Below are 20,320 nucleotides of genomic sequence, written 5' to 3'. Positions count from 1 at the left end.
CGTGTTGTGTATTGAATACTTTCCATTGCAATCCTCCTAAGTGCTTTTATGTGAGCAGACGTTAGACGAACGACGTTGCTGATGAAAGAAGGGGGAAATCTGTGTTTTTCATTTTGAGATTATTCTAAAGCCAGTATATTATAATGAAGGGTTAGGGTCGTTCTCATTTTTATTCGTGAAATGTACGTTAATTGATGTGGTATAAAAAACAAAATAAAAGTCATTTGTTAAATTTTAGACATCGTTTTAAAATACGCATTCATATTATTATATTTGAACTGCACTGGATTGAATTAAAGTCTGTTACAACTCATACACAGTATTTTCTTTTATGCGCATTCGCCATTTGTCTTCAATAATTATAATCACTGTTTCACAAAATATGCGTATAATATAAGTATTTTTCGTTGAGAAATAAATTTTGGATTTATTAAAAATATAGCAATAAATCAATGGATTTATTAGACATTGAACGACACACATATAAAAATTATTTCAACAATTATATTGCTGAATGTATCAATTTTATTGTTATAAATCCGCCATGCAATTTAATTATGATTAAAACATTTCGAATCAACAATATTTTGAACTACAGAAGTAAAATAGTTACGAAATCATTTTTCTGGCGATTCCTGCCAGAATTTATTAGATACCAGTTATATTAACGAACATAATATATTGATACATAATAAAATATGCTTTTGTTAATTTATTTAGTTTTGATAAGCATAGTATTTAATGATTTTCATCGAAGAAAAATATTGAACTTTAACATAGTAGGTATTATGCAATTGATTGTTCAAAAAAAAAAAAAAGTCATTATATATTTTATCCAGAAATAAAATATAACTAATATTGTCCAAAGTACCTAATATATTTTTATTTTCTTACAGTTTTAAACAGAACCTGGTTAAAGGAAACGTGTTTTAATATCTTCTGTAATATTATCCATACCTACAGAATTTGTTTATGTATTAAATAAGATTACATTTTGTTCACCTATTTAAATAAATGTTTAATAAGATTACTGTCCATAGTTTAATGGAATTGAGTTTCAAAAGTAAATGAGTACTTACTTATTGAATAAATTAACATAACCTAATATAATATAAATAGCCAACAATTCAAAAGCTGTTAATAAAGAATTTAGTGATTAAGTACTGACATACACATAATATTTTGGTCATCGTAAATGATTAAATGATTTTTTTTATAATATGATAACGCTGAAATACAATCGATATTGATACTATTATATATTATAGATTAAATTTACTTAAAACACGACGAATTTTATTCCATTCCGCTGGATTGTCTGCCACACGAACCAAAAACTCCAAAAGATCATCATCCACCATGGGCGCGGGTAACTGTGAACAAAATAAAATAATATACATTTGATACAGGACAATTTTTCGAATCATTTTGACCTATGATTAAGTTACTAGGCCAATTTTCAACACTATTCCACAGATTTTGTAAAATACAACAGATTTTATACATAATATCTGCGCACTTCTAAACTAGGCAACTAGGCAATAACATAAACAATTTATAATTAAAAAAAATAGCAAGCTTGATATATAATAGTAAGGTAGTCCAAACCAGTGGTCTTTGTTCAGTGGGTCGCTACCCAATTTTGGATCGCGACAGGTATTTTTTGTTAAAAATAAAAAATAAGTTTATAAAATTATAAATTATGAATTCAAATATGTTATTAATGGATTGGACAACCATATTTTACAGTAGATATACTGACAGTTAAAATGTCTACTGATATATAAAATCAATTAATTGAGCTTAATTGTGATTCCAAACTTAAACAAATGCTTATTGAAACTTCTTTTGAAATATTTTCCACCCGTATGCACGGGAAATTACGTAAAACTAGCAGCTAAAGTCTTATTTCTACCATGGCTCTTTATAAAGTTGACATGGGTCATGAAAATATTGTTACAAAAACAGTTGGTCGCGAGTAAAAAAGGTTATAAACCATAGAAAAGATAGTAAAATATTTTTTATATTAAAAAATGTAATATTTGTTTGGTAGGTTATCATTAACAACATTTGAGATCTACTTTGTGTATGAGGTATAGGGATGGCCCATCCATTTCTTTATTATCTATTTTCATAGTATGAAATTCGTTATATAAATGTAAAATTGTGTAAAAATTTAAGTAATATGTTTCAGTATTAAAAAATATAAGTAAAACGTATTTGCTGATACATTAATTATGTCGTGCTTATTATATTTTTTTTATCAAAATCAATGTGTCTAGTTTACAACCGACCTTTTTTACTATCTTAAATTTCCGGGCTGACTTTACATTCTACCTATTTTACTACCTAAAATTGCCGGGCCGAGTTTACAACAAAAAAGGTAACCGCGGGCCCACTTTACATTCGCCCGGGGGGCTCCATTCCCTTGCACCCCCCCCCCCCCCCCACCACCATAATTCAAGCACTGAATAAAGAAATAAAGAAATATATACACCATGGAAACATTTACACAAGATTACAATAAGGAACCTAAAGATGATTTGTTGCATTTATTACCTGTATGACAAAATCCTGTTCAAGTAAAGTTATTAATAGTATTTTTTGTACCATAAATCAAAATCTGTAAGCTTTTAAATACCGTTGTCACGTCCATTGGTCAAATTTTTATTGATAAATCAACTTTTTGCGGAATTTTAAGTATTTCAATTTGACGCTTATTGCAAAAGTAAAATTCATATAAAATTATTGATCACTTCCGACACAATGCAATGTGTTTTAATATTTGTATTTTCAATACAATTTGTATTGTATATTCATTTTTTAAAACATAGCTTCAAGAAAATATAAACCAATATCAAATACCTAACATAATAATTTGTTTACTAGGAAGACAAAATTACATTAGCTACTACGCATGTTGAATGTTGATGAGTCTTGGTCAGTATTTATATTTAAATTTTGTTATATTATGTTAATTTTATAAAATTTATTAAAGTTTAACAAAGAACGTCAAAGTGTATTAATTTATAATAATATATAATGGTTTTTGCCGTTTTTGGTGAAACAATAATATTATTTTGGTTATTGATTATGATTTTAAATTAAATTTAGTGTTTTAAATGAATTATATATAACTAGAAAGGGTAATTCAATTTTGTATTTTGAATCATCACATTTTTACATGTGAAAATATGATGAAAATGTTATGTTGATTATCTGGTCAAGCGAAAATACGTAGGTAAATATGTGTAGATAAATATTATTAAAAAATTAATTAATCATATTGAGTAAAACGTTAATTGTAGAATTAGAGAAATGAATATGAAAACATATACAATTATTTTCATATTAATTTATATTTTGTGATTAGGAAATAACTGTAATTTACCATGTTTATATGCTATCATGAATCTCGGTGAATTTTAAACAAACATAATTACAATATTAAATCAATTTTATCAATTTATCTGATTGGTTTCAATAAAATGTATGTGGTATTGTGGTATTATATAAATTATTATACATCTATGAGTCTATAGTAAGTCTAGTTGACAATATTTATTACGTGTAATCCGAGTGAGATGAATTCTGATTAAAAATGTTTAAAAAGGAACGCGAGAGTCGTAAAAAAAACATAAATAATAATAAAAATAATAGTAAAAAAAAAAATAAAAAATAAATAACCGCTTAAAATAAACAGTCGTTTTATATCACGTATCATAAATTTGTCGACCAGGTGAAATAGTCCCAAGAGCCCAAAAAAATATGAAGAGGGTATTATTTATATATCCTCCCTATCATCTCGACCGAAGAGTTATCGTGCCGGTTTAGCTATATTATTTGCACAGATGTCTAAATAAATAGTTTCAGGGTACTTAAAAAAAAATCAGTTTTAGCTGAAAGTTTACCAACGGCATATTATACTATTTTTTGGTTGTGAAAAGAAAAATGGTATTTTTTACAACCGTGCGTATATAACGTAGCATTATGTTTGCCCAAAAACGTTATCTGAAATCGAGACAATCTTAACAATAGAAATTGTTTAATATTTTTTTCCATATTTTAATCTTTTTTCTTTTCATAATATTGAAACTACCGTGGGGCAGAGAGGGGAGAGTTATTCGCACGAGTTATGCCCATCTCCCTCCACCAGATCACAATTTAATTTATAATTATTGATCATCGTCTATAGAATATTATATATAGGTAGGACAATGCACATAATAATTCTCTATTATACTCGTATTGTCTCTTGACAAAACGTAATGGTTCTAAAATGATGAATGTGCATACAATTTTTTCAAAAATTTTAGAAATAATATTGTTTTGTTAGACCTTAGACTTATATTGTTGGCAATAGTTGGATATTTAAAAAATAAAATACGTATTAACGTATCTACCTAGCGTATAATACTATAATATTATAACTCACTTTTTTATAAGTCTTCGTGGATCGCTGTTGGTCGGAATTCAATTCATTGGAATCTGAAACAAAAACAAGCTTTAGTACAAACACATCATATACGTATGTACTGAAATAATTTACATTTTATTTATTAATACAGAACTATTATAATGTAATTATATTACTATAAGATCTCAGATTTTGTTGCATCAAAACCCATTAAAATATGCATTATAAATGTGAAAATGTCACATAAATGGGTACTTTGAAACGTGAAATTTACTATACGCAATAAGATCAAAAATATACAAAACATTTATAAACGAAATTTTCGAAATTATGAACCATTCATAATGTTTACACTAAAAGATTTTCATTAAAACTAAACAGTCTCCGTCAGCTATACTCAAGAATCGACATAATATTATAATAGGTACATTTATAATTGTCCGTGTACCGAGAACCTAAAAACGTTAATGGCAAAAATGGCAACATTATATCATATATTTGTATTGAGTGAAATTCACGATGTCAGTCCCGGGAAATATACAGTGTGGGTCGACTGGTTGGTCGATCACTGTACTATTTTGCACGAAAAATCGTTTCAGTCGAACGTAATCGACAAACGCCATGCTACGATACGTTTTACCAGCGGTTCTCAAACTGTGGTACGCGTGGTACCATGGTGGTACGCAGAACAACCTGTGTGGTAATGGTGCGGACTACAAACAACAAATAAATTAATAGTTTTACTAGTATTTAAATATTGTAATATTGTAATAGATCTAAAATTGTAAATAGGTACTAACTACTAAGTTCACGATTAAATGTAACTAAATTAGTATTATTATTGTTAAATAGATACGCATTGACATTTTGATTATATAGTTCGATTTTCACGAATTAGCGATACTGATTACTTATACGCGAAAAAGAAATTTGAAAATCTGCACGTTGCATAATGTACTTAACGTCGCGTTCTTATTACTCTCCGTCGGACTTGTTTCGGTTGGTAATTAATCGCAATGATTTTTTTTTCTGAAATCGGAGTGCATCAAGATAAAATGCGTTAGTAAAACAGTGTACCTACCGTATACGTTAAGTTATAATAATAATATGTACTATGTAGGTTACGTCATATTATAGTGCACTTAGCGATGATGGAAAAATATACGAGTGGAGTGTTCAACTAACTAATTCAGTGGTGGTGAGAAGGTAATTTTTGGAGACACAAGAGTACATGACTCAAGAATTAGTAGGATGTTTGGGTAGGTAGATGCCTAAGAAGGTGAAAGTCTATAGTAAAATGTTCATTATTAATAATTAATGTACTTACATATTATACAATACCAGTACCTACCTATATTTTACATTTTTTTGAGTCTGGAAATGGGCTGGGTGTCAAAAAAAATGACTGTGACCTATTTTATTGGCCCTGGGTCAATACGGCATTTTATACTATTTCTATAAGGAAGCTCAGACTGAGTCAGACTTCATAATACATTATTAATTGACACTCTAAGAAAACTACTTGATATGCTCGCGAATAATTCATATATCGTGGCAATACGAACACGAATATAATTATTATTTTATGTCATCACTACCTAAACTACTTTATTAAAAATTATATTTTTACGCTTAATTTTAATTTCTCCTTTTAACTATTAGGTATATAATAACCAAGATTGACTGGTTGAAGATTTTTTGACAGATAGGCACCCGAAAAATTAAAATTTATTTTAATTTATTGGTAATTGATTATGCTTCTTGTATAATAACAATCCTATTTCGTTTGATATCGAAGAGCTTAATTAATATATCCGTTTTTAGTTGTATTGATTTACATACTGGATATCAACGAGTTAGATATAGCTACATTTTTTTAGATGTGTATAGCATTGAAAATGATTATACCCAACTATTTTTTCAAGAAATATTTAAGATATATAATAATTATATATCTTTTTATAACCTATTTTATGCATAACATATATTTTTAAACAAATTAATAACAAAAATAATATACATTTGTTTTTTGATTGCGGGCGCCCCTGAAATGTTGGTGACTTCGGCGCCCTAACACACTGCATTCCATTTTAGAACGTCTTTGTGACTGATATAGCCTCGCGTATGGGTCTTCAAATACTTCCATGAGAAATGTATCGGCTGGTAGAAAGCAAAAAGGTTAAGCTACCATAATATTATGCCATACTTTTGACGGCCTCTAGCCCCCAAAAAGTATTATTTCCATTTTTTTTTATAATTCTATAGATCCTGATATTACTATATTCCAATCACAGATATGTATGATAATATAATATGGATTGTAAATTCAATATTGTATAAATAATTAACTATAATTGGTTAAGAATAAAGTGTATTTTGTAATTGGATCTGTGTTGTAAAAATTTTTTTGCACCCTCCCCCGACAGATGTTCGATCTGGATCTGTGCCTATGCCATACGTATTTGTTATGATATAAATTATACTACGATCCAAGCTGAAAGATAGAGAATATTATAATAATTATTGCAGTTTATGCGATTTTTGTTGCGTCTTTGTTTAACTGGTGCTGTTTTTTTTTTACATCTATGAACGAATTTTAAGTGGCAACATAATATTACTGTTTAAACCACTCCCCAGATAATTCAAATCGGCATCGGTTATCTTATAGATAGTATTCTTTATTTAAAACGCTTTTTTAATTTTTCTTTAGACCACAAAGTACAATTGTAAGACTCAACTCGTTGACTTTAACATACTTATAATAATAATGATAGTTAGAAATTTAGTTTATTTTATCACCATCGTCTGCAGTGTTAAACTCAAATGACAACGATTTAAATGCTTATAAAAATAGTCACGGAATTTATGTTTTCAAACTACACAGTGACGATCGACGAGAATAATACAAACGCGATAATAAAGCAGCTATAAAATGATCGTTTTCCCTGCAGTGTTTAATAATATATCAGTTGGATATTTTTTTTTAATTTCTAGTCTTGGTGACAAGCTATAATATTGTATAATAATATAGCTAATACATCATCATAATATTACAGCCGACGATGTTCTTTTCGCTCACATTAAATCGACTAGAAAAATAAGAAATCCGTCGCCTATATTATATATAATAATATATGGCTATTGCATTTGGCCGGCAGTCGATTGTATCTATATTGTATTTATTGACGACCGCAAATAACGCGTTTTAAAATTCTTATACTACACAGCACATAGGTCGGACGTCAGTCCATGTTATGTACATCGATACACGTATAGTCAGTTTAATATAGTTGATTGAAAATCGTTTTACTCAAGATAATAATAATATTATATATATGGTTCGCGTGTCTTGTTATATACGAAGAGCGTGTATAGACAATATTTTAAAAGGCCATGCCGACGTAGACCACTACACACAATATAATACGAATTTCCGTATACTGTATTATTTTTATTATTATTATAATATGCATATTCGACTTTATCGTTTATATTGTTTTCCGTTACCGACGCATTATGATATAAAATATATACGAGCGGGTCGCATGCGTATTGCATTTGGACGGTGGCGGCGGGGCATATAATATGTCTACACACACGCAGAAAGGGTTTTTCTTCAATGTCTTTTTCGAATATACGATGAGCCTGCAGTACAGAATATTATACGCTCAGAGCTATAAATCTATCGCATATTCGCAGATACCGATGCCGTATTATATATAAATGGGGCATTCACCCCTCAATATTCTAGAGTTATTTAGTGACGTTCTGAGTATATGCATCCTGCTATAGAATTTTTATTTTTATATTTTCCTCAACCAGAATTTCCGTCTCGTCGGTTCTATCAAAATACTATATACCTGTATATATTATACTGCATTAAGTTTTGTATACACACGGAATCATAAAAATAATATTATGCGACTCACTGCTGTATATAGCGCTCAAGCATCTCCCGTTACAGGGTGATTCTTTTGAAGGTAAACACACTCGTTTTCTTAAAAAGTTTTAATGCTTTTGAAAGTATATTTTCAGATAAGCAGGATGAATGTATTAAATTTTTTTTTTTTTGCTAAAACGTATTAATGTTTGTTTTAGACTAAATTCGATAATATTCAGAACTAATGAAGTATTTTTTTGGTGCATGTATTTTTCAAGTACCTTAATATATTTTCAAGTATGATATATTGAGATAAAATATATCATTTGATTATTTCAGCTATCGTAAACTCATAATAGCAAGACCACTCTTTAGATTTCCAATTTGTAGCCTGAATACTGTTCAAATTAGGTAAGTACACAAAATCTATGTGAACGATATTACCAATAAAGTGTCCATTAAACGAATTAACTGGGGAATGAAGCTTTTTTAAACACTTACATTTATACAAAAAATAGGTACATATAATATTATTGTATATTAATAATTTATTATAACTTTTATTCTGTTATAAATTATAATTTATAACATTTTAAACCGGGGACTGGAATCTTGATGATTTTACGGTTCCGGTTCATGTTCGGTTCCCAGAAAAACTAAAATTTAGGTTTTGGTTTCTTTTCAGTTCTTAAAAAGTAAAAACATTGTTACCTGATTTGGTTTTATATACTTATGTAAAAAGATTTGTAATGTAAAAGTACCGGTTCTGGTTTTTAAATTAATTTAAATAAGTGTACTGGTGAGGTTCCGATATTGGATACCATTTTTGAATACCAGTTAATACCGTTAAAAACCGAAATTGAATTAGACAAAAATATTTTTGGTTTCAAGCCCTGGACTCATTATAATGATATAATAACACTTAATGCAGGACTTGAAACCAACATTGGATACCGATTTTAAATAACGATTTTGAATACCGGTTAAAACCATTAAAAACGGAAATCGATACCGAAACAAAAATAAAATTGAAAAAAATAAACACCGATAACCGAAACCAAAATCAAAATCAAAAAATAATATTGTCGGTTTCAAGCCCTGCTTTTGATAGTAATGTACGTACCCAATAAGTTGTGGCCAATGTATTTTGAACGGATTGACTGGATAACAAGAAAAGTGAAAAGCGATTTTCCCATCATTTTTATATATTGTGTTTTAGACGGAAATATTAACAGATCTTATGTGTGGTATAGGTACGTTATCCCGAAATACGCGTAGGGTTTGTATTATATGCCCGACAATTGGAGACGTATTTCAAATCGCATTATTCGCATATTTAGTCGATATTTTCTGCCGAGATTCCTTTACAACCAAGTATCGAAATGTCAAAACGACTTACCTACACTTATACTTATAAAATATACAATATTTCTCAGTGAGTATTATTCGGCCTTCTTCGTTCCCGACAATTTAACGTTCACATTTTTATGAACCGATGTTTCCCGTTATAGTTGTACTTACCTATATGTGAATAAAAAATAAAAAATGGCACTGGTGATGTATGTACTTCCATTAGCATTGACTTATATTCGCACGTCGTATGCGCATTGTTCACCTTTGTATCGCCCGCAATAGGTGTTCCATATAATACATATAAATAATAATCATTCAAATAATAACTGTAAAAAGTTGTATGCATGTACAGTGTGTAGTGTATACATAAACGTACCCAGCACACATAGAACAGAAATTTGACTTAACGATAAACCATTTATCAGTCTTTGTTGTTGCCGTTGTTTTCAAAATGTATTCATATTTTATAACGTACCTACATTCAAACGATTATTTTTGATAATGCCCTCGATTTATGAAATTGACATGGAGACAATATTCATTCAATTAATTGCGATACTTAGCTGTGTGTCAGTGTAGGTATATGATAGGTGGGTAATTCTTTTCAATGCAAACGCTTGTGATCAAACGAAAAATATTAACGTTTTTGAATTTTTATTACAATTCTGATTATTATATTTATATAATTATATGACATAATAATATAATATATATTACAAATATATACAATATACATATTTGATATTCATATTATCAATCATGCAATTTTTCCCTGTTGGCATACGGCTGACTTCAATATCGTCTTATAGTCGGTTAACTAGTTTTTTATATGTCTATGTTTGTGTATTATTATGTATGTAGTATGCAGGCCCGGATTGAACCATTGAGCTACCGAGAAAATCTCGGTGGGCCGCGTAAAATTTGGGCCGTTATTATTTTTGGACAAAAGTAATCTAGTATTTTTAGATAGTGCAGATATGGTAAAATATAGATCCAAGTACACAGTTGAAACAATAAATGCGTCAGCTGTATAATACTGATGCATAGTGTAATGTGTATTGGTTATTTAATTCTCAAGAATTGTCAATCGATAATACTCGATAGAAATTTAAAATCTCGGCGCTGGTAGTATGTAACTATGTTACATATTTTCTTTATTTCATACAATAAACCAACTTTTAAAAATGTTCACTTGGAAATAAAAAAAAATATTTTTCATGGAAATGAAATATTTCATGAAATTTTACAACCCTATACGGAAGTATTCACTTTTTAGTTTTTTTGCTGTGAAAAAATAACTTTTTTAAAAGTTTTACAATTATGTGTATTTTTTAGATTCTAAGAGGAACAATAAATGTTTTATTTTACAATGATAAGTGTTTTTGACATTTTAGATTCTAAACGAAGCAATGAAAATACAAGGTCACACATAAGTTGTTCTAACATTGAAAACGCGTAGTAGCAACTATTTTTATAAGCGTCCGAAGTTTAATTTTTAACAAAATTAGATGTTTCAACGTCTAATTATGATTTCTGTTATTTTTGTTGTAATTAAAATAATTTATTAATCGTAGTAACTTGAAACGTTGTACTATTACTTAAATTCTATCCAATGGTACCTACTTTGTTATTTATTTAAAATTTAATAACAATAATAACAATTATATTAATTATTTTAAAAACTATATACTTATGCGATGTTTTTTAGTATTTGTCAAAATGTAGTTCAATCAACCATTTGCTAAATATTAATAGAAAACAAATTACTATAAGTATTATAAAATAGTTACATAATACAAATAAATAGAAAACTGAATAGTTATCATTATAGCCTATATTAAATGTAATACCTATTCTAAGAAATAGTATTTATGCTGTCAGAGACCTGAGACGGCAGTAACACCCAATGAATTCAAACAAATCCATTACATTATTAGTTATTACAGCACCTACTCAATGACGAAGCTGTACACTTGTTACCTAATATTTAGCAAATCATTTTTTCCGGTTTTATTTTGTGTCATACTTTATTTATTTGAAATTTTAATATAATATAGAATAAGAATCACATGTGTAAAGTTGCAGTTTGTAATTGTAATAAAATAACTGTATAATAGTATATACATTATGAGTTATATTTAACTATTTAACTATTTAAGTATGGTATTCTTAAGGTTTAAGATTTAATTAATTTAAATTTGTTTTCATGAGAAAATATTAAATTTATTTAGGTTACCAATTTTTTATTTGTTTCTAAAGTCTTTTGTACACCATCAACGGCAAATCAAAAATAATTAATACAAAACAAATAATACATTTTATGTATAAAATAACTAAGTTGTAATCAGAAAAAATATTGCTTAAAATATCAAGTTTTGACTAGAGACCAAACAGTTTAACATCGACTTTTACCACTCGATTTAGCAAGAAAAGTGATGTATACTAAATATCATGCTATTGTTAATCTATAATTTATAATTTTTTTATACCTACCTAGCATATTTATATTTTATTTTATTTTAAGTTTTTTACTTTCTTGAAAAAAAATCATTCATTTTAAATGTTAAATTTAAAGCTTGCCTCAGAGTAGTATTTTTCTGAGAATTTCAATGTTTCAAAAACAAATTTTCAACTAGTAGCCAATCAGTTGTAAGTTATAACTAAGTATGAGTATAAAGTTTTGATGAGTGGAGTGGTATATCACGCGGCAAAATTGTTGTCTTCTATTCCGCTTATAATAAAATAACTAATTTTATGTTCGAAATCCAATTTGTATATATGTATTTAAATTCTCAGAAAAGTATACATAGTTTCCGAATATAAAATTAAAAAGTATGGGTAATTAGTAGTTTCATTTAAATGTAAGTATAATATTTTTCGAGACTATAATACATATTTAATAACTATTCGGTGTTATGTTTAATATTCTTAATTTAAGGCGAATAAAGAAGTAAACTTTAATTTAGCGTTGTTAAATAATTAATATATACGAACGATTGATATTGAGTCAAAACTAGATATTCACTGTTACTTTAAACATCATTCAGTTAAAGAGAATTTTAATTATTCATCAGACAAATATAATTTCTCATCTTCTTGAAACATAAATAATTTTATTAGAGCAATGGTTATTTTGATTTACAAACCATTATGCTATCACTAAATATTTTTCATTGTAAAATTTTCTTTTAATTTTGATACTTATATAGTTTTGATAGAACCATAATCGAACAAAAAATTTCTAAAACTACTATAAATACAATACTTATTCTGCAAAATACCATGAGAGGATGCAAATATTATTGGAATATTTGATCAGTTTGTCCAATAAAACTATTATAATACTAGTCTATACTTTCTGAATTCTGACTCAAATTAGAATCTGTATGCCATGATTGAAACCGATCACACTGTTATCGACTTGCTTGGTTTTCTCTCGGCCGAAAATTGTACTGGGAACATCTCGAGATAAGAACCTGTTCATGATTGGTGGGCGGTGGCGTTGCTTACTGGAAACGTAAGTTGTGGGTCGTCCGACCACTATCTCTGGACTCACACGAACAATATCACTCACATACTCATTGTCTATTATACTATATATTTCGTATGGAATAAAGCCGTTTATTTAGTGGGTACTCGGTATTATTGTAACGTATGTTACATTAATTTTTTTTGATAGTTCAGAATGAAGGCCTAGTTTATCAATAAGTTATTGTATCATGATTTTAAACTTATAAAATACCTACCAACCACCCAGTTTTATTTGTATAAAATTTAGTGTTAAATATAATTTAATGTTTAAAGTTAAATATTATTTTTTTTTTTTTATTATTATAAAGAACAAGGCCTCGACTACAAAGGTCATTGGCCGCTATTAAGTGCACTATTAAGTATCAAAAACCCCCCAAAAAATAACGAAATTACCAATAATATTATTAATCTTCTCAACAATACTAACAAACTTATAACACTAACATGAATTCCTAGCCATACCGGAATTGAAGGAAACGAAAGAGCAGACATGATGGCAAAACAAGCAACCAGTGATCAAACCATCGAAATATTGAACTTGCTTTCTAAAAATGATCTTAAAGCTAAAAATACCATATCAAACTCATGGCGTAGGAATGGCATTTACTGAGAGACAACAAATTAAGAGAGATTAAACCCACCACCAATAGATGGATAACCCATCAAACATAACTAGACAACAAGAAATAATTCTAATCCACTTAAGAATCGGACACTCCTGGCATACACACAAACACCTCATGGACAAAACAGACCCAGAACCACCTGCGGATCCAATATCTCCATCAAACATCTCCTCTTAGAATGCCGCCAATTTAATGAAGAAAAAACCAAACACAACATGCCAAGTAGCATCGCAGAATGTCTCTACAATGAACCTCAAAATATCAACAGTACACTTAGTTTTATAAGAGACACCAATTTACGCAAAACCATTTAATTTTTTTAATTTTTTATATTGCTTCTTTCGCTTTTAATTCATATTATTTTTGTTACCTACTATATATTCATAACTATTTAACTATAATGTATTAATTAGTATGTTAAATATTATTATAATACATTTTTAATCATGTATGTGTACCTAATGGGGAATTCATTTTTGTTATTTTTATGAAAAATTATCAATTTAGTATTAAGAAACGTCTATAAATATGACTAAATTAACACTTCGAAAGTGCTAACATTATAATACGTAAATAAATAAAATATATCCTATGTTAATATGGTCCTTGGGTCATACATCTTTGATACATCCAATCATTGTGCCATCTACGTCGTATTGAGCACCATTAAAATTGGACATTCCCAGTAGGAACCCTGTAGGATCGTTTTGTTACATAGGTACATCACACGCGTACAATTTTTCTCCAGTGTGTGTGCGTCGATGCCTCGTCAGATTGCTGCTTTGGCTGAATGATTTGTCGCATACATCGCATGCGTATGGTTTTTCACCGGTGTGGATTCGCTTATGTGTCGTCAAATTGCTGCTTTGGCTGAATGATTTGTCGCATACATCACATGCGTACGGTTGTTCACCAGTGTGCGTGCGTTGGTGCTTCGTAAAACTGCCACTTTCACTGAACGACATGTCGCATACGTCGCAAGCGTATGGTTTTTCTCCAGTGTGCATTCGCTTGTGTACCGTCAAACTGCCGTTTTCACTAAATGACTTGTCGCATACATCGCACGCGAATGGTTTTTCTCCAGTGTGCGTTCGTCGATGTGTCGTCAAATTGTTAGGTTGGCTGAAAGACTTGTCGCATACATCGCATGCGTATGGTTTTTCACCGGTGTGGATTCGCTTATGTGTCGTCAAACCGCTACTTATAGAGAACGACTTGTCGCATACATCGCATGCGTACGGTTTTTCACCAGTGTGCGTGCGTTGGTGCTTCGTCAAACTGCCACTTTCACTGAATGACTTGTCGCATACATCACATGCGTACGGTTTTTCACCAGTGTGCGTTCGTCGATGTGTCATCAAATGGTGACTTAGGCTGAAAGACTTGTCACATACATCGCATGCGTATGGTTTTTCGCCGGTATGGATTCGTTTGTGTTTCGTCAAATTGCCGTTTTCACTAAATGACTTGTCGCATACATCGCACGCGTATGGTTTTTCACCGGTGTGAGTGCGTCGGTGTATCGTCAAACTGTCACTTACAGAGAACGACTTGTCGCATACGTCGCACGCGTATGGTTTTTCTCCAGTGTGCATTCGCTTGTGTACCGTCAAACTGCCGTTTTCACTAAATGACTTGTCGCATACATCGCACGCGAATGGTTTTCCTCCAGTGTGCGTTCGTCGATGTGTCGTCAAATTGTTAGGTTGGCCGAAAGACTTGTCGCATACATCGCACGCGTATGGTTTTTCTCCAGTGTGTGTGCGTCGATGCCCCGTCAAATTGCTGCTTTGGCTGAATGATTTGTCGCATACATCGCATGCGTATGGTTTTTCACCGGTGTGCACTCGCTTGTGTTCCTTCAAACTGCCCCTTACAGCGAACGACATGGCACAGACATGTACAAGTAAGATTTCGGATCCTTTTGTTAACTGGTACGTCTTCAGTCTATTCAATTGATTATTGTGATAATTAATTTAACATGAAATTGTTTTTCATACAAATAGGTATTTGGTTACTATGTTGTTTTGTTTATTATTGATTCGAATTTATTGACTTCACCATATTTTTAAGCCACTCCGTATTGTACTTTTTGAACATAAAATTGAGTATATACTATATAATAATTATATATTATAGTGCTTTATATAATACAACCAATTATATAAAATCTTAAATTTATTTCAAATTTTAAAATAATAACATTTTACCCAGAAATAATGGGTACATAATACTTTTAGATCTATTAATTATTCCTTGTGAATCTTTTTTGTAACACAAATAAGATAATACCTTTATCAGCTGTAAACACTACCTAACAGTTATCCGCTATAGTTGATGGCAGCACAGCTTTTTTTTGTTTAAGAATATAAAAAAAATCATATTTAATAAATTCGGCCAATCTGGTTCAATTGAAACTTTTAAAGTAAACTATTATGTTTTATACACAATGACATTTTCAAATGCAATGTTTTTGCAAAAACTAAATCAACCTACCTACTGTATTATTAATAGTAAAAGTAATTAACTAATAGCAACAATGCCATAAAATATACACTTAGTAACAGGTATAGGCTGACAGACATAAGGGTCAGAATAATTTTTCGTATACAATGATTATAATATTATATCATTGAATTCAAATTTAATACAACCATTACAGTAATCTACTCGACACCTACAACTGTACATCGAGTGGTACTTACTTGCCCGAATTTTTTTAGTTTGATGGTACCTATCATAGTTTGACTGTTTGACCAGATTAAATATTATTATTACTTTAAAACATTGTAGAAAAACTCATAATACTTATATATTTTAGCTAATTTCTGGTTTATAAACTACCAAATATACAATCTTCAATGCAAACTGATCTAAACAATTTCAGAATGGTTTGTGTTTTAACTTTTTAGTGTGTCAATTTCTCAAAAAAGTATACAGTTCATTACACAAAACATGTTACTTTAGTATAATTTAGAGTAATTTATTAATCATTGTTTTTGTCGTTTAATTATGGTTTGAGCTCATGAGTCATGACTCATGAAGATGATATCAAACAAAAAGTGGTTTACGTTTTTTCTTTAATCTATTTTTAATTTTTCAGTTGTTTCAGCTTATTAAAAAGGAGAATTAATTTTGATCAACTAATAAGTTTTACCTTTGTGTTATTAAGTCATATATTGTATTGCTAGTACCTACTTATAAATGTATAGAATTGGAATTGTACCTTATTGTATTATAAAAAAAATATATGTACAAATGCCACAAGTAAATGTGAATGTATAAACCTCGATATCAGTGTTAGACATCGTCGTAAAGTTGGTGTTTTAGGTTTTGATATTTTTTCGTATATAACGATTGTATTGCGGCATTTTTTTTTATTGTGGTTGTTTTAATTAGATGCTTACTAATATAGGTAAAGATGTGGCAATCGCCCTTGTAAAATCACATACATTTAAAAAAAAAAATTAATATTCAGCGACCCAGAAAATATATTTTTAACAATAAATAAACTATAAACTGTATTAAATACACTTTTAAAATCCGAGCGAATGTATTGATTTTGATTTTAATGTGTGTGTGTGTATGTGTGTGTTTTTTTTCTTTACACACTTTTTATAGTAGAAAAAATGATTTGGATTTCAACTTCAAATATTTTTTCCTGCTGGGAAAATGAATGTTGTTGGTACTTTGGCGAGTCAAAAGTAAAAAATGCTCAGTTATTTTCTTAATCATTGGGAAAAGATTTAAAAACATTTGTGGATAAATGGGAATTTTTACGCAAAACTAGTTTTTGACAAAATTGATTTTCTTATTTTGTCTTATTCAAAAACAAATACCTGTATAGATTCTTGAAATGTTCATAAAATGTTTATATTAGTATTTTCAATTTATCATGGTACAATTTTCAAAATATTTTGACTCTTTTTGAGCTATTTAATACCCACAGAAATTTGGAATTTTTTTTTTATTCTATAACTGTTTGATAAAAACGTTCCCAACTTAAAGAACCTTGATAATTTCTTATTTTTAAAAATATTTACGATGCATATGCATTCAATTTTTATAATCATTTGAAATTTAAGTTTTGTGCGAAAAATTGTGAATTATTTTTTTAGTAAAAAATGTTTTAATTATACAAGTTATACAGCTTGAAAATGTAATACAAAATGGCTCATAAAGAATTTATTCTGAAACCAAAATCTACAATATATATATAAGCACATTTTTTTTAGCATTTGAAGTTAAAATGTGGACGCAATTAGATATCTATTGAATAAAGATAAACATATTTTAATTATTTTGTTGGAATTCATAAATATTATTTGTTGGGATTTGATATTTTTACTTAGTTTTTATATTTTGTACACACAATGAAATTCATTTAAATTAATGTTAAGCTATTGCCTATAGCCTATTATACCATGAAACTATAATTCACACGTATCGTTCTATGGTAAGTTGGTATTGACTCAAAAGTTAATAACAATGATATATGATATAAATATATATTACCAGCTGTATTATCCGACTTCGCCCAGGTTCATTTAATCTATATTTCTATTGTATTCCGTTTTGTTTTAGGAAGTTAAAAGCAAAATATCAATAATTATTTTTATGATTTTTTAGCTCTGGACATATTTTTGATGTAAATACAAAAATCTGGAGACGGATTCAATGAAAAACAGACGTAAACCCAACATCGATAAGATCTTTATATGTTTACTAATTATTGTAATATTTTAATATAATCTGTTACCAATGGCAACCTTTTAAATAAACAAAAAATATTTGATTTTTGTGAGTCAAAACTATAGATATATAAAACAATATCTATATATCTATGGTCAAAACTAAACTCATGTGTGGTCCACCTAAAATCAACCCGTAAAGGTTGAAATATAAGTCGATATAAACACCCTCAGAGTCTCAACAAATCTGTTGATATCATTTTTATTGAAAACAGTCAAGTAGTTTTATTAATTTATCGTAAGTTTAGAAGATAATCGAACAAATCAGCATTCTTTTTTATACATAGGTACTGATTATAATAATTAATTATTGACAATATTATAATAAATGCAATGTTATCGGTAAAAATTAATTCAACCTTACGTAATATGTATTACTGACTGTAAAATAAATTGCTTGACATACCATCTTCGCTCAGAATCGTTTTTCGTATTGACTTACTCAATGACGACGTACACTAGACACCAACAGGCAACAACACTATGTGCACCATGAATAGCGGTTAGTATTTACCCCACCACCTCACTATTTCATTCGAAGATATCGATGGGTACTATAATATAATTGTGTATAAAATATTTCAATGTTACAGACAGTGCAGACTTTCTACTTTTAAAATTACATTTTAACCGCATATTATATTGTATTTGTGTCGAATAACATTATAAGTATTTCTTATTTCGAGCATGCGAACGTTTCCACGATGCGGCGTAGGTATAGGTAAGGGTAATACCGTGTCAAATACCGTCGGAAAAAAAAGCTCGTAGGTAGGCACTGATAATGGAATAGAATTGGATTAGTGGTTTGATGCAGTTCAAAGGCTAAGCTCGCTACTGTAATGCCGTATCATCCCAACATAAACTATATACGAGATCTTCCGCAGTCGGCTTTTTCACTACGATTTTCATATTGCCGTTTGCCAGTGCGGCCCATTACTATTTCACCGACTATATATACTAATGGAACACCATTAAAACAACCGGGTGAAGTATTGTATGAAATATGTGCTCCGGGCTCGGGATTATGACCCACGTGAACAAAAGAAAACCGTTGAAAACATCTCCGAAAAACCAACAATATACCGACCTGTTTATCGTCTGCCCCGGCAATGCTGATAACGATAAACCCGGTCCGCATAATATCTATATAAAAAAATATATATTCTGTTTTCCGAGTATCCCGTTATATATTATATTCACTGGGTAAAAAATAAAATCAATCGGATACGGTGAGTCTCCAAATATATTGTAATTTATTACTAGAGTTTAGGACTTATATCAGTTTTCATATTTTGTATACCACGTGATATTATTTGCTTTAAAAATTCATATTGATTCCAGAAGCAGAACATAGAAATAACTACAAAATTGTTTTAAATTAAAAAGAGAGTAAAAGATAAAACATTTAGGTAATTTAAAATTTAATTCACAACCTGTTAAAAAGATAACAGTGTAATTATTTGGATACGATCAACTGTTAATTGTTTTTATTGAAACTTATGTTGATTTACTATGTTTCATGTAAGTGCTAAAAATATTCTGATTATATTCTATGCTTAACTTTATAAAATTTTTTTATTATATATTATTTTATAATTATAAATCTATGTTTTAGTGCGGATTTGTTCCTATAGTGCTGTAACCTTGGTAATTTGGTATACTCAGCCCTCGAGGGTGGTGAGTTTTTTAATATATTGGTAGGATTCTGTTATTGTATCATTTATTTTGTTAATCTGTTTTAGTTTTATTTTTTTCAAGTTCA

The 20,320-nt window shown here is 29.3% G+C and overlaps 2 protein-coding genes across 2 annotated transcripts in view; both read right to left on the bottom strand.

Annotated features, from left to right (window-relative positions):
* Positions 1-20,320, bottom strand: part of LOC100160795 — a 431,282-nt gene that overhangs the window by 51,348 nt on the left and 359,614 nt on the right. The window contains exons 4-5 of the mRNA XM_029487291.1: positions 4,436-4,488; positions 1,280-1,373 (exon numbers count right to left, since the gene is read on the bottom strand). Of these exons, the coding sequence (XP_029343151.1) occupies positions 1,280-1,373; positions 4,436-4,488 (147 nt within the window). The remainder of the gene's footprint in view (positions 1-1,279; positions 1,374-4,435; positions 4,489-20,320) is intronic.
* On the bottom strand, positions 14,295-15,928 carry LOC100158715 (zinc finger protein 271-like). The gene has a single exon (XM_001949188.5). It carries the CDS (start codon positions 15,694-15,696, stop codon positions 14,518-14,520), a length of 1,179 nt encoding a protein of 392 aa, XP_001949223.2. The 5' UTR covers positions 15,697-15,928; the 3' UTR covers positions 14,295-14,517.

This window comes from Acyrthosiphon pisum, chromosome X, assembly GCF_005508785.2.
Source record: "Acyrthosiphon pisum isolate AL4f chromosome X, pea_aphid_22Mar2018_4r6ur, whole genome shotgun sequence".
Classification (NCBI taxonomy): domain Eukaryota; kingdom Metazoa; phylum Arthropoda; class Insecta; order Hemiptera; family Aphididae; genus Acyrthosiphon; species Acyrthosiphon pisum.
This window is presented reverse-complemented; position numbering and strand designations above follow the sequence as displayed.

Bases quoted from the DNA above. Each gene is read 5' to 3' on its own strand.
- LOC100158715 (XM_001949188.5), bottom strand. From the start codon at position 15,696: ATGTCGTTCGCTGTAAGGGGCAGTTTGAAGGAACACAAGCGAGTGCAC.